General features: G+C 42.5%; 2 protein-coding genes across 3 annotated transcripts; one reads left to right on the top strand and one right to left on the bottom strand.

Moving 5' to 3' along the window:
* Nucleotides 1-2276: 2276 nt before the first annotated feature.
* vkorc1 (vitamin K epoxide reductase complex, subunit 1) lies at nucleotides 2277-4618 on the bottom strand. The gene is made up of 3 exons (XM_080789557.1): nucleotides 4308-4618; nucleotides 3714-3823; nucleotides 2277-2961 (listed from the first exon to the last, which is right to left on the bottom strand). The coding sequence occupies exons 1-3, from the start codon at nucleotides 4493-4495 to the stop codon at nucleotides 2750-2752; spliced, it is 510 nt and encodes a 169-aa protein (XP_080645683.1). The 5' UTR covers nucleotides 4496-4618; the 3' UTR covers nucleotides 2277-2749.
* Nucleotides 4619-5297: 679 nt separating this feature from the next.
* Nucleotides 5298-15519, top strand: mapk7 (mitogen-activated protein kinase 7). Of its 2 annotated transcripts, none has more exons than XM_080789542.1 (7): nucleotides 5298-5415; nucleotides 7267-7547; nucleotides 8561-8726; nucleotides 9449-10992; nucleotides 11096-12213; nucleotides 14177-14310; nucleotides 14636-15519. In XM_080789542.1, exons 2-7 carry the CDS (start codon nucleotides 7271-7273, stop codon nucleotides 14781-14783), a joined length of 3387 nt encoding a protein of 1128 aa, XP_080645668.1. In that variant the 5' UTR covers nucleotides 5298-5415; nucleotides 7267-7270; the 3' UTR covers nucleotides 14784-15519. The 2 variants fall into 2 exon arrangements, with proteins under 2 accessions (XP_080645668.1, XP_080645669.1); XM_080789543.1 differs by having other exon boundaries at nucleotides 5311-5400.
* The last annotated feature ends 48 nt before the right edge of the window (nucleotides 15520-15567 follow it).

The raw sequence follows: 15567 nt of genomic DNA, 5'->3' as shown, positions 1-15567 counted from the left end.
AGTGCCTTTTTAAGTTATATTCTTTCATTACTGCCACGCTGTCTCCACACACAAGACATACAGGTTTCCCGTTTACTTCGGTGAACATGTATTGTGCCTCCCACCTGTCTTGAAACCTTCAGCGTCTACCTTTCGTTTTGCCATTTTGGGAGAGAGAGAGGGAGATGAAATTATCCACACTTCTACTGTGTGACTGCACGTGCTGAGTTAAGTATGCTGACTTTGAAGTGAAGAGAAGACGCGGGGTCGCGCTCGCTCACGGGCACTCGGTACGCACCAATGCACTCGCAGTGCATTTTGGGACTTGTAGTATTATGGTCCTGCGGGCACATAATGCGAGTATGCTGCGGCCGGGGCCGCTTTTAATAGTAATTAAATAATATCCCGCGGGCCAGTGAGAACTCATTCACGGGCTGGATGCCTGGATTCTAGGCTTAAAATAATTTATATAAATATTTTAGTAAATCTCTATGAGAACAATTAATGGCCAATTTTTCAGTGGGTCCAGAAAACCACTGCTATTCTCTATCAATAAACATCAACCTCTCAATGCAATTGCAATCCATCTTAATTAACTCAAATGTGCATTATGTTACACATTAAACAGTATTGTATTTGGAATACAACCCTGCTGATTAGTGACAAGTTGACAACAATACATTGATATAATAATACTTTTGTATAATCACACTATACTATATCCGATTCCTTGAAACTGCACCAAAATAGTTAAACAGACTTTATATTATGAAATGATATAATGCTGGACCGAGTTAAACTCAACATGATCCATATAGCTGGAGTCTTAACGCTAATAATATAGCCAATAGCACTAAAGCACTTCATATAGTAGTATAGTTCACCATTACATTTTTAGAAACACAAGAACACCTGCCTGCGCAAAACAATACAGTTCTAGTTATACTAAAAACAGACATTTGTGTTATTTTTGTGCCTTACAAACCTGTAAAATAAGGATATAGTGTGAGACCGAAGTGTGAAACAGAAACATGTGTTGCTTTTTTCTTTCAGTGCTGTGTAAACAATGAAGTAGAGCCTATACTGTTCTAGCTGAACCACTGCCTAATACTGCCCCCTACCATTTTGGAAGACACATGGCAGGTTTGTCTTTGGCCCTACTTGACACTGACAGGCAGATGTAATGAAACAAATGAGTACATCATAAAGAAATAATAAAGATGAATTATATACCAATTGTGACCACACACAATAGTGGGTGTCGCACATACTATCAGAATCCATCATCCATCCATCCTCAACCGCTTATGCGTAGTCGGGTCGTGGGGGCAACAGCTCCACCAGTGAGCTCCAGACTTCCCTCTCCAGGGCAACATTAGTGACTTCCTCCTGGGGGATCCCGAGACGTTTCAAGGCCAGTGAGTCAATGTATTTCCTCCAACTGCGCCTTGGTCTGCCCCGGGGTCTCCTCCCAGTGGGACGTGCGTCGAGAACCTCCCTAGGGAGACGCCCGAGAGGCATCCTAACCAGATGCCCGAACCACCTAAACTGGCTCCTTTCCAGGCGAAGTAGCAGCGACTCTACTCAGAGTCTCTCTCGTGTGACTAAACTTGTCACCCTGTCTCTAAGGGAGATGCCAGCCACCCGTCGAAGAAAACTCATTTCAGCCGCTTGTATTCGCAACCTTATTCTTTCGGTCATCATGACTCAGACTTCATGACCATAGGTGAGAGTAGGAACGAAGATTGCTCGGAAGAGAGCTTTGCCTTCTGGCTCAACTGTCTTTTCGTCACAACAGTACGGTACAGCGACTGCAATACCAACCCTGCCACTCCGATTCTCCAGCTGATCTCCTTCTCCGTCCTCCCCTCACTCGTGAACAAGACCCCGAGATACTTAAACTCCTTCAGTGCTTTAACCTTTTAACCAAAACATATCACTGATCTTTAAAGCTGCAAAAAATAAATAAAGTATCATAGACATTAATAGATATACTATTGACCTATATGTAAAACCTATGTTGCCAAACTCCAGCCAAATACATTTGTCGTCATGTTATGGGTGATGGGTGGTTAGGTTGATGAACGTAAACACTATAGAAGTGATTTTTGGATACACATTTCTTGAACATATCCTTTAAAATAAACTTTTATTCAACAGTTTCTCAGTATTTACTTTCTAACAGGAAAAATTCCAGGGGGTCCCCATCACAATTAGTTAATGTAGCATCGAAATCAGTTTGTGCATTTTAACCAATATACTATACTATAATAAGCCATTTGAAAATAGCCGACGCATTGTGATTTTAGCCCAAATGTCAGACTGCACCTCGTGCTGTTCACATTTATGTTTAATAAACTATTCACTCTATCAACAAAGTCCAAAATTGAAATATTTGACACATTTTGAATATTGTAACAACAAAAATCTTGTAAAAAACATTTTTACATTTGAGAAGCACTGTTATAGAACATCATGAGTGTACAATGTCAGCAAACGACATACACGGGTACAGGTACAAGCCTGTGAGATGTTTCAAGGGGAGAAAAGCTTTATTCCCCCTATTAAATCACACAAAATAATCTCTTCAGGTAGCGGTCGAAAATTGTGTCGCTGTGTCAGTCTGAAAGGCTAGATCCATCAGATGAGCAGATTGTATTGTTCCACTTTTGCTCCGGCATTGTAAATGTATGTTTTCTCATTCCAATAAAGAAAGCCCTTTGAATTGAATTGAATAAACATACTAAACTTCATCCGGAAACTACATTATCTATCCAGACTTTACTTTCACTCCATCCAGACCTTTCCTTCGTTTCAGATTGGTGAAAAGCAAGGCAAAGTTGATAATGTAGGTTGACACACAAACCAGGCAGAAGTCCCCCAGAATAAAGGCGAGCACCCATGCCAGGTAGATTGACCCAACCACAGACATCCAGGAAAAGATGACCAGAAACAATGCTGCTCTCTTGGAAACCGACAATCCTGCAAGAAAGTAACACGGGACAAAGTTCACATTTAACATACTGTGTGTGTGTGTGTGTGTGTGTGTGTGTGTGTGTGTGTGTGTGTGTGTGTGTGAGTGTGTGTGTGTGTGTGTGTGTGTGTGTGTGTGTGTGTGTGTGTGTGTGTGTGTGTGTGTGTGTGTGTGTGTGTGTGTGTGTGTGTGTGTGTGTGTGTGGCCATTATACAACTGGGCTATACGTGTCAGCTCATTGTTTTTATATTTGGCAGCCTGGGCCATGTCCACAGGCTAGTGGTCAGAGGCTTGAGGATTATAGGGTTGTCCAAGTGTAAGGCAAAGCAGCTTGCAACATACTGTTCAATCTCCTCCATTATAGGCAGTCGGCCTATTTGGAGAAGAAGGTGCTTTTTGTACCCATGATTTACTTTCGGTGTTGGTAATATGACAGACTGAAGTGACCAATGCTTGCTGTGAATAAGGGAATTTATTACATTTAGGGCTTGTTTGGACTCAAGCACTGAGACACGTGATGTTTCGAGTGCGTAGTATATCAGAAGCAACTGAAAATATTTGTTCCCTTGATAATGTATTTTATAAATGTGGACTCAAATAAAGAGTGTGTGTGTGTGTGTGTGTGTGTGTGTGTGTGTGTGTGTGTGTGTGTGCGCGTGCGTGAGAGAGAGAGAGAGAGAGAGAGAGAGAGAGAGAGAGAGAGAGAGGGAGAGATGGGGAGACTAAAGAGTGGATATGTATGTGTGTACTCTGTACTGACCTAGGCCCAACTCTAGAGTGTAGAAAATGATGCCCAGAATACTGTTTGGCTGGTTTAGGGCACTATCTTCAGCAACAAAGTACTGGACCAAACCAAATCCACGCCCCCATCTGGCAAAAAAGATTTTGTAAAATGTAATGTCAAACAATTCTGAAGTACATAAGCAATAAGGAAACTATATAGGCCACTAATAGCATGCCGTGGCTAGACTAATATCACTGTCTTTTTTTCTTTCTTTTTTTTAAATGAATTGATTGATTGATTGAATGAATGAACACAAACAAATAAATACATAAATTAATTAATTCTACTCTTTGTATGGTCAACTTTAAAAAGCTGGCTATGGGGTCAAAAATAGTATTAGGCTAAATTATGTTTTAAATTGCACTATGGAGATTCCACACACATAGCCTACTTCCAGATACTTTATTCTTTAACACGTGGCACTGAGTGGGCGCAACTGCACTGCTGTGAAGGCAATACTTAACATGTCAACAAAATGACATGGCATATACTGTACAGCATATGCATGGCATAGAGTCATAGACTAGGTTATCTTCAATTCACAATAGTGATCAAGCAGTAAGCTACTACCTGGATGTGAACACTTTGGAACAGCTCACAGATTCCCCCAAATCGCACATCGCTCTGTATTCCGGGTTGTTTTCTCGAGAAATCTCAACATGCAGAGCATATATCGACAGCACAAACCCAAAAGCGCACAAAAATATGCGCGTTTTTCTCTCCCATGTAGGCACACAGTGATCACCAGCCTTTCCCATGTTCTCACTGTCTTTATCAACTTAATTCGAGGGACCTAGACTAGATTTCAGATAGATTTGGGAACAAACGACGGACGGTAGGTTTTTTAAATGCTTGCTTTGCGCTCGTCATCCCCCTGCAAGCACCCCTCTGCTCTACTCCTCCAAGCTACCTCACATGACACTGAAAAACACATTCCACGTTTTGATTGGTCCAAAACGACCTTCACAAAGCTTTTGATTGGATAACAGAGAGTAGGTTGGAGACCTCAGTCACTGTCAGAGGTTTTATGGATTTTAGGAAAGGACTTTGTATTTTTTCCTCATCCCTGCATGTCTGGTTTGTTTCCCCAAAAAGCTCACTCATTTCATTTGTTGTGTTGAAAGCGGAAAGCCATACTGTCTTTTCCTAAAAGTAGTTGAAAAGGCTATTATATTTCTCTATCGGTGGGTCCGATCACCGATGGGACAATGTTGCGTCTGAACTATTATTCTGTTCTATTCTATTCTATTCTATTCTATTCTATTCTATTCTATTATTATATTTATTTTCATAGTTGATTGTTCAAGAGGAAATAATGTGTTGTATTCTATGGATAGATCATGGCCATGGTGGGGCACTGGCTGTGTGACAGTTGAGTTGGCATAAAAACAGTATAATATTCATTTATTTTGTGCCATCCCACACAATGCGTCGGCACCGCCCAGGACCAATGGCCAGGGCTCTGAAGTCCCGCCTCTCAATGGAGTTCTCGTTTCCATTGGACTGTCGCTCCACACAGCGACATCGCTTATTGGTTCAACACATGCCAGTCTAAAAGCAAGACGGAACAGCACAAGGAAGCAGCAGACAGTCTCGCCAAACAAGAAATTGTCATGCCGTTACAGGATTAAAACACATCTGGATATTGCGGTGTGTTTACAAGGTGAATATATCGTGGGTACGTACTATGTCCATATCCAAGTTGGTCTAATTTAGAGAAAAGGGTGATAATTTTGTCTCGTACCTTCCTAGAAAGCAGGCTGTTCAGGTAACTGGCCTACGCCCCTATACGGGCAAAGAGACTTTGGGATAGGTTACGTCTTTATGATGTAGTGTCTGTTTAATTACTGTGTTATATGCAAGTGCATGTCGGTGAAGCCGTTACAGGTGAACAATTCTCCAGTATAGTGTGTACCGGTATTTATATAAATCCTTTAGGGTGTTTCACTGTAAAGTCAAGTGTAAACCACCCATTCTGCCCACAACAAACCAGGCAGGCAGGCCTGACATTAACGACCTATCTTGAATTTAGGATTCCTAAATGTGCTTGGAGCGCAGGTATTCGATGGGTATTAAAAACAACAACAATGCAGTGTCCAGTGTAAGCTCATATAGCTGTACATTATGTAGCTATACATTATGGTTCTCTGATGATCAAATCAAGTTATATGTGGCTAAAAAGTTGCATCAGGGTGGTCAACCTGGGAAATGCAAATTAGATTTTGTTCTGGGCACTTGAGGTGAATGTTCTGGGGTAAAACTGGGCACTTTTGGGGAAGAGACTGGGCACTACTTCACTCGCATCTTTGACACATTATTCCAAGGATACGTAATTTAATTACAACTTGTAAAGTGTGTGGTATAGGTCTACATTTAACCATGTGTTGTGTTTGGAGATTTAAAGAACAGTGCTGGGTTTTGACACCAGAAGTCAAGGATATATTCGACTGCAATATCCTGCAATAATGGGAGAAAGTCATTATAAGATTTTGATTGAAATGTAATGTAGACAATTTCCCCAATATAGTAGCACTGACAGAGTTACACCAACACGGATTAAATTAATCCTTAAATGTATAGGCTACTGACTTAACCCTGTATACTTGAATGGCTTGCATGATGCCATTGTGGGCTGCCGAATCTTGATTTTGTAAATCTACGATTTCTACATTAACCCATTTAGGACTGAGGCCGATTCTAAGATTTTTCAAAAATAGCAGATCTACAAGCTCATAGTGCGGCACTCTGTGCCGCGTTATGGTGATTATTATTATAAAATCGTTATAAAATTCAGAAAACTTTCTAGTTATTCTTTTACATTACAACATTTTTATCCCACGATTTTGCAACCCACATTTTTCACCCAGTGTCAATTATCTAATGTAATCCTGGGCGCTACACTTCCTCTGCCAACCTGGGGGGCAGCGGACTGACCTCATGCTTCCTTCCATGCATGAGGAGTCCAAGCTGCTTCTTTTCACCTGACAGGGAAGAGGTTCCCCGGCCGGATGTAACACGTGGAAGGAACACGTTATTCCAACCAGTTCCTTTCCCCTCCATCAGGCGGAAAACTTTTTAGTTATTAATCAATTGTAGTTGGCTTCATGCATCCATCAACCTGCATCTGACATGAGAGTCTTCATTTCATATTAACGTCACTGATACCCGGCCTAAGCCTGAAATCGACTGAAACCGAATCAATGACGTGTTGCTTTCTATATTTACATTAATGCTGTAGCTTAAAGACGACTTAAACTTTTGGTTTCTGTTTCCTCATTCCTTGTAGGTGAAAGGCAAATAGGCAATGGGAATGTTTGTACTGTCACATAGTCACATACACACATCAATAAAATAAATAGAAGGTTCACAGAGATTTTCCATCAGTCTGCCCTAAGATGGCATCTGAGGATGTGTTTTAACCAAAAGTTTCTGCTATTGACATTTTTTGGATAGATGACACTATGGATCATTATTTGGATTATTTAATAAGAGTGCAAACTGTTTTCTCAACTTTTCTATTCCCTTTTAGAACCATGTCAACCAAGGAGGGGGGAGAAGTCGCTAAATCTGTGGCCATGTCGACTCAAAGTGTAATGACCAATGACAACAGCAGAGAAAACAAGGGCCATCATGATGAACAGTCTGAGACAACAGGCAACACAGACAGCAGTACAACAGCCAAGAACTTGGCTTTTCTTAAAGCTCACTCTCTAGATGTGACCTTTGAGGTTGGTGAGGAGTATGATGTCATTGAAACCATCGGAACAGGAGCCTATGGCGTTGTTTCCTCTGCCAGGAGACGGGATAATGGTAAGACATGTTACTGTTTGTTAGTTCTCATATGTGGTGCATCAGCCCTTCAAAGAAACTGCATTATAGAATACAAATACTGCTTATGCATACATTCTGAAAAAGAGATGATCAAATAATAATAATATCTCTCATTAATTTCTATTCAGAATTCAGAGCTTATTTGTATTTCTATTCTCAATATATATATACCTACAGACACACATAATCGTGGAACTCAGAAGAATCGCTTATTGCCACTTATTCCTGCCATCAGGGCCGTGGGAAGGTATTTACACTTTACAGTAGCAACAAGTGCTGAATGTTTAGGGGGGGCTTTAACTTTCCCTCTCCACACGCAAGTTATATAAACAAACTGACACAGGCAATTAACCAGGATAAGGTGCCGATACTGCGATACAGCATATTTATTAGGCCTAGTAACAGAAATCTGTTTTGAACATATAAATAAAATGAATGCAGAATCACCATGCAGGCTATGGCACAGAAACCCATTAGGAAAGCAATTTACATATTACACACAGTATATGTATGGGAAGGCGCCGATTATCAAATTTTTAATTATAACAGCCTATATATTAATATTATTATTCCCCTCCTGTCCGGGGGGGGGGGGGTGTCTGGGGTGAGGGGGTGCTCCAGCACCCCTACTTCCCTCAGCTATGGAATTTGTTCTGGTTAAGACACCAGATAACCATAACAATTTACAGAACATAGCACACTATACAAGATTGTCTTGTAAAATTTCCTATACATTTTTATGTTGTCTTGAAGATAGTCTCACATTGCCAGACTTTCAGAGGCACAGTGGTGTGCAAAATCACATAACAGTCTGCAGAGTGAGAAAACAGAAACAGTGCAAAACTATCATATTTACAATTCTGTCCGGCCTTTGGGTGCTTGTAAATCTCTGAAATACTTTGTTGAATGTAGCTTGGTGTGAGTGATAACAAGGCCACTGCTCAAACCTGTTTATGCATTTTGTTTTATTGTGGCATATCTACTCTTCACAGGCCAGCAGGTGGCGATAAAGAAGATCTCTAATGCTTTTGAAGTGTTAACAAATGCCAAACGCACATTGCGAGAGCTGAAGATTCTCAAGCACTTCAAACATGACAACATCATTGCCATCAAAGACATACTGCAGCCTAACCTCCCTCACTCTGCCTTCAAGTCTGTGTAAGTCCTTAACAGTGATATTCAGAATGGGTTGGATTTGCTGGGGGTGAACTCCATGCCTCTGGTTTTGATACTCCCCCTCAATATCCCCACATTACTTTTATGTTTTATCCTTGTTTCTGGGCAGACTGAATTCAATATATGCATTTCCTTATGGGAAATATAGACTGTCTGATATGTTTGATAATATCAGTTATAGATTACACCCTTGTGAACTGAGCAGTTTAGGCTTTAGTTGACATAATATTGGTCCGACTGTCATTAGGCCGACAACCTACCTCAAACCCTAATCTAACCCTAACTGCAAGCACTGGAGCATCGCATGTCCGACCACATGTCCGACCGTTGTTTCCGCATGGCGGTCTGTTGGTGTGTCTCATCCCGAGGTGCAGGCTGCTCAATTATAGTTATAGTGCTCGGTGTGAATGACCCTTTAGGCTGCTCAACAGACAGACAGACATACACACACGGCTAGTCATTGGAGCATTTATTTTGCTTGTACCCGAGTATTGGCAAATAAATCTTATTGATTATTGATAGTATGGAAAGCTATCAATCAGCCAAGATTACAGAGTTTCTAGAACTAAACACTATACCACTGTTGTGTAGTAGTCCATTCTAGATCATAGTTTTGTAATTTCAGATATTAGAAATAGGCAAGATTCTGTTGTATTTAACTTCATGGTCTCATCTACTCACTTGTCCTTTTGTTTTGTGTGTAGATACGTGGTACTCGACCTGATGGAGAGTGACCTTCACCAAATCATTCATTCAGGCCAGCCGTTAACTCCAGAGCACACACGCTACTTCTTGTATCAGCTTCTCCGTGGCCTTAAGTATGTGCACTCTGCCAACGTCATCCACCGTGACCTCAAGCCGTCTAACCTGCTGGTCAATGAGAACTGTGAGCTGAAAATAGGTGACTTTGGCATGGCAAGGGGTCTCAGTTCACACCCTGAGGAGTCCCACTCATTTATGACGGAGTATGTGGCGACAAGGTGGTACCGTGCCCCAGAACTCATGCTCTCTCTACACCACTACAGCCTGGCCATTGACCTGTGGTCTGTAGGGTGCATCTTTGCTGAGATGCTTGGACGCAAACAGCTTTTTCCTGGTAAACACTATGTCCACCAGCTGCAGCTCATCTTGTCAGTATTAGGCACTCCTCCTGAAGGTGTAATTGATGCTATTGGTGCTGAGAGGGTACGCTCCTATGTTCAGAGTCTGCCATCACGTGCACCTGTGCCATTGGCCAAACTATATCCTCATGCTGAGCCAGAGGCACTAGACCTGCTTGGGGCCATGTTGCAATTTGACCCCCGTGAGCGCATCAGCGTGACACAAGCTCTAGCACATCCTTACCTGGACAAGTACCACGACTCTGATGATGAGCCCATCTGTGTGCCAGCTTTTGACTTTGAATTTGACAAGCTACAGATGAACAAAGAACAGATCAAAGAGGCCATCCTCATAGAGATCCAAGACTTTCATGTAAAAAAACAAAGCTGTCCGCGTCAGAGACTACAGTTCAGACCCTTGCCAAGGGCGAATGGTGGAACTGGGGTAGGTGGAGTGCCCAGCAGTAACCAGTGCACTTCTCAGGCCTCCACAGCCAACCTGACCAAACACACACAGCTCTCTCAAGCAGCACCGATTCATCCACAACGTGCAATGGAGGGTAAAACCATTGACGACACTGCGATCCACACACCAGCAGAAGGAAGCCAGGCATTTCAAAATCAAATGTTGTCCTTTAACAACCAGCCCACTTCCCTTTCAGAGATACCTCCCCCGCGAATGACCCATGACTTACCTCTACTCACTAAATCTGACCATGTGCCAGTTGATGTGGACATGCCCAGTGCCAGCCCTGATGGCGGTCAGCCAGAGACTATAGACCTAACAACACCGGTCAGCTCCAGCCAGGAAGCTCCATCAGAAGCAATGCGAGATTGTTCCAAGGATGAGCAGCTGCCCAAAAGCCAAGCAGTAATGACACAGGCCACCCAGAGCCAGTCCATGACCCAAGCACCCACTTGTATGCCTGCAACCCCAGCACAGACTATGACACCCCTTCCTATCACTGTGCCTTCTCTGTCTCTCTCCCAGGCCCAAGCCCAGTCATTGTCTCAGTCCCTCTCACAGTCACTGTCCAAGAATGCCAGAGCTCAACCCATTGTGGGAGATGGGACCAGAAAAGAAGGAGCCATTTCAGAAGATACTAAAGCTGCACTTATAGCGGCTCTCCGGAACAAAGCTAGAGGTGGTAAGTTCAAAATGTTGAGCTTCAATCATAATTTATGATAGATGTATGCCTTGTTAGTGATGGTGACTAGAATGAAGTACATCCCATTATGTTTTAATTGCAGATGGAGCTACTTCTGCACCTGGAATGGATGTTTGTGCAGGAGGAAGTATGTCGTCCTCCTTATCGTCTCTTCCGGAATCACGCCGACCCGTCACAGCCCAGGAGCGCCAAAGGGAGCGAGAGGATAAGAGAAGGAAGAGGCAAGAACGAGCACGAGAGCGAGAGAGAAAGCTGAAGGAAAAGGAGAGAAAAGAAGGCCGGCATGGGGACTCACTGGGCGGGGTTCTATTGAGTGACAATGACAAAAGCCTACTGGAACGCTGGAAAAAAATGATGGACAGCTGCAATGACAAATGTCATGCACCTAATGATGATGGTGCAAAGAGTAAGGACTGCAATATGAACTCACACCATAGCGTGGGGGTTGGCGATAACACTAACATATCACTGTCAGTGGGTAAAAAAGCTGACAAAGAAGGAGGGAAGATTCCGTCTCATGAGCAGTTGACTCCACAAGTCAAACCCAGACTGCCTGTTTTTTTTCAGCCTCAGAGTACGCAGGCGCCTTTACCTTTCTCTTTGAGCCAGACAAAGCCTGCAGAAATGGGAGTTGTGTCTGTGAATGGAGGAATAGATATAATGGCGGCCTCTAGTGGCTTTATCAAGAACATGTTCAAACCACAGGGAGAGAGTGGGGGACAGAGTGCTTTTAACTGCCTGGGCAGCTGGAGTGGGCAGCATGTAGAGGCAAGGGCATCACTGCAACCACAATCAAATAGATCTCCACAGCCCGCACAAGCAAGCTTCCTTCAGCCTCAACTCCAACCTCAAACTCTTTCCCACCCACAACCTCACCCTCAGACTCAGCTGCTTCCTCAGCTGCTACCTGCAACGTTTTTGACTAAAGTCCCAATGATAACCACCAGAGAGACAAATGGAAATGTGGGTATAGGAGGTCAAAATAGCCTCCCTAACCCAGCAACAAGTCCCGGGCCAATGGAAAAACTCTGCCCCTCCATAGAAGAGAAGACTGGAACACAGGCAACAAACCCTCTCTGTGGGGCCTTAGGAGCCCCTTCCCAACCTCAGCACAGCCTGGGATTCACAGACACCGGGCAGCCGGGGCCCTCCGTCACCCCAGACATCCACACAGTGACACTGCAGCTCTCCAAGTCACAGGTCTGTGTCATGTTTCTCATTATCTGCTTCACGTCATTGTCGTCTTGCTTTCTATTCTGTACTTGTTTGCATATTAAGTTTTGTAACTGCCCTCGAATTGTGAAATAATCAGATGTGGATGGTCTCAACGGGTGTAATTTATTAGTCTTCAGGTACAGAAGAAGATCACTGGTACACCGTGAAAACTATAAAATTGAATAAATAAATACTTTTAGAATCATACATTTCATAGTTTCACTCACCACAATAATCATAGTTTCGCTCACAATAAAGCAGTGCATTAGATTCATCACTTCAGTATACGATAAACAATAAAAATGTTCATTTAAAGGTCAATTATAAATAATGCAGTGATACAATAACTAAGCACCATAACCAAGATACCAGAGACCAAACGAAATACCACAACAAAATACAATAGACCATAAATTAAATCATGAACTCAAATGAAACAAAAAAACACTGCTGTACCTCGCTCCGCTTATCGAGGGTGCTAAGGTCTGGAAGGCCACCTTGAGCTTCACACAGGAAGCACAGCAAACAGGCACTGTGTCACCAAACAATCAGTACTGTGATCTGTGGGTACACGGTCCACATATTGTATACTGAAGCTACAAACATTTCAATAATGTCGAGTCAACTGGGCAAACATGAAGTTGCAAACATATCATACCATGTGGCTCTGCTGCTAGAAACACTGCATCTCTCCCTGTCACTCTGGCTGAGTGTGGTGAGTGGTTCTGATGTGAGTGAAGCTAACATGCTTCAGCTAGATATGTGTTGGTAACAGGAAGTGTCAAAATAAAGGTAAACCAGAATGAGCACGGTAAATAACAAATTAACTTCAAACTAAAGAAAACATTGAAGTTAAACCCAAGTGTCACGGGCACTTACAAGTTTACTTTACTACTTACCTGAATTATTTGCATCGAGGGAGTCAGCAGCACGGGTATTTCCTTTGTTATAGTTAGTTAATGGCTGGGTTTCCCAAAGGACATCATGTGTAGGGAGTGGGCGTGTGGTTCTTCTCAACAACACCCCCTTTCACTGTGAATATAGATATTCCGTGCATAGATGTACCACACAATGGTAGGCCTGAGGCCTGGTATGGTTGGCCTCAGGCCTGCTATGGTTGGCCTCAGGCCTGTGTTTTCATATAGGCCTACATTTGCCTTGCAGACATCACTTCGCCTCTGAAATTTAATTTAATAATATTTGGACTGCTGGACAGCTGACAGTAGGCTCTCTTCACTCTTAACATTTTTTAATTTAATTTCTTTGATGCTGAAGTAGGCCTAAACATGTTTGTTTAATTTCAAAGTTTTTATATTTAAATGAGATGAAGAAAGTCACCACTCACACCACACATTTCTCTGTGAGTGGTTTTACTACTGCCACATGTCGACAGGTGTGTGTAGGCTAAAGAGGCTTTAGGGAAACTGGTTTGTGTATTCATGCAGGAGGTATAGCTGTGCTCTAGTCTAGGTTGTCTATTTCTATGTTTTGTTTGACAGTGTTTCCCAAAAAAGGACAGTGTCTGATTGGCTGGCATGCAGCCAATTAGGCCGCACACAGGCTTCTGTTTGGGGCCTAGAGGGGTGTGTTCAAGCTATATGCAACACAAATTTTCTTTGGGAAACGACAATGGCTGGCCATTGTCATTAAAGGTCAACTTTTGTATATAAATCTAAAAAGCTGATCTACAAGAGCATGTAGATCAGCTATTCATAGTACAATGTAGAGTATAGGGCTTCTGCTGGACTTTATTTTGACGAATTGAACAAGGTGGACCCTCTTGTAAACAAGTGTAATGCTTTATTGGGTCGTCCACTCACAGTTAACAGTCTTTGTATTGAGTTTGTGCTTGAAATGTACTGTAATTCTGCAAACTGTTAATAAATATTTCAATCAATGACCTAATCATTAACTATAGCAAATGAAATGTTTTGTCTTCTCTCATCAGGTGGACGATGTTTTGCCCCCAGTGTTTTCTGTGACTCCGAAAGGCAGCGGGGCCGGGTATGGCGTGGGCTTTGATCTGGACGACCTCCTTAACCAGTCTCTCACGGACCTCCCGCACTCCGACCTCAGAGACAGGTGAGGGTTAAAGCTAAACTCACAGTTCAACCTCAGTGACCGAAGAAGGTTAAAGCTAACTCACGATTCAACCTGTTTTGTATTGTCTTTGACATTTGCTCTTAGATTTTTTATAAATAATATAACAGCATAATTGTGTCATATATCATAGCCTGAAAAAAATGTTTTCTTCAGTGTCCTTCAAAATAAATGAGAAATATATAGTTTAAAAAGTGTAAATAAAGTCTAGTCTACAAAAGAGATTACAAATGTCTTGAGAGAACTTTGAGTAATATTAATTCATGCACTGTGGTACCTTTTTATAAACCGTTTCCCCCTCCATCAGTTATGACACAGGGCCCCTGTCTGCCTCCCTCATATCTGACTGGCTGGAGGTTCACCACATGACCCAAGCTGATTTGGAGTCACTTCAGCAGGAACTACAACTGGGCTCTCCCATGATCCTCTCTGACTCCACTCCTCCAGACACCTGAATTCTGTCCTCTCCCTTCCCTGGAATAGAGCCCTTATCAGACGACGTCACACTGATAAGAACCAGTATGCGTGCGCAGGCCATCACCACATGAACCCCACCGCTAATAAGATGCAATGGAAAAGCACTCGTGTAAAAATGCATCCGATCAAACTTTCAGACGCAGTTTTTCTCCCAGTATGGCGGAAGAATGCTTAACATTTTGTGATCTCTCACCCTTGAAATATGTCATCTTTGTGTGTAAACAATGGAAATTCAATGCAGTTTATGATCTGTCCTGCGAAGGTTTCATGCGCACAGAGAACGGCAGACCTCTAAGCTCGCAACGGTCGCATTCGCGACACGGTTGTGAGCTTGTATGTCTCGCTAGGGTGCGTCTCACAAGCCAACCCACAAGACGAGGTTGAATGGACTGAAACCAGCTCTTCCCAAAAGAGGTTTGGGGATCTGTTAGGAATTTTATGTCACCTGTGTGTCCAGTCCCTATGTTTGTAAACAAATAATTGGTCTATCGAAGACAATAAACATGGAATTTTGATACTTTTGTGGAATTTCTAGCATGAAAACAAGCTGAAAGAAAAGAATAAGATGCCTCTTATTTAAAGTTTTTTTTTTGTTGCCTTTTCTGCCTTTGATAGGTTGAACGTAATGACAGGAAGTTGCCTCTTTTAATACACACTACCAAGACGTGAATCTTTTCTACCATTTCATGTAATGCTTTCTGTTCAAATAAAGTAAAACAGGTCACCTGGCTTTGTCTGGTTTTGTATGTATGGTCTGGTGGT

This window comes from Protomyctophum bolini (genome assembly GCF_963924005.1).
Source record: "Protomyctophum bolini genome assembly, chromosome: 18".
NCBI classification, from domain to species: Eukaryota; Metazoa; Chordata; class Actinopteri; order Myctophiformes; family Myctophidae; genus Protomyctophum; species Protomyctophum bolini.
This window is presented reverse-complemented; position numbering and strand designations above follow the sequence as displayed.

What these genes read in the sequence shown, in the direction of transcription:
- vkorc1 (XM_080789557.1), bottom strand. Translation starts at nt 4,495, where the DNA reads ATGGGAAAGGCTGGTGATCACTGTGTGCCTACATGGGAGAGAAAAACG. An exon ending in TCCAAAGTGTTCACATCCAG is followed by an intron (nt 3,824 to 4,307) that starts GTAGTAGCTTAC and finishes CTTTTTTGCCAG; the next exon opens with ATGGGGGCGTGGATTTGGTT. An exon ending in CACTCTAGAGTTGGGCCTAG is followed by an intron (nt 2,962 to 3,713) that starts GTCAGTACAGAG and finishes ACTTTCTTGCAG; the next exon opens with GATTGTCGGTTTCCAAGAGA.
- mapk7 (XM_080789542.1), top strand. Translation starts at nt 7,271, where the DNA reads ATGTCAACCAAGGAGGGGGGAGAAGTCGCTAAATCTGTGGCCATGTCG. An exon ending in CCGGAACAAAGCTAGAGGTG is followed by an intron (nt 10,993 to 11,095) that starts GTAAGTTCAAAA and finishes TTTTAATTGCAG; the next exon opens with ATGGAGCTACTTCTGCACCT. An exon ending in TGCAGCTCTCCAAGTCACAG is followed by an intron (nt 12,214 to 14,176) that starts GTCTGTGTCATG and finishes TTCTCTCATCAG; the next exon opens with GTGGACGATGTTTTGCCCCC.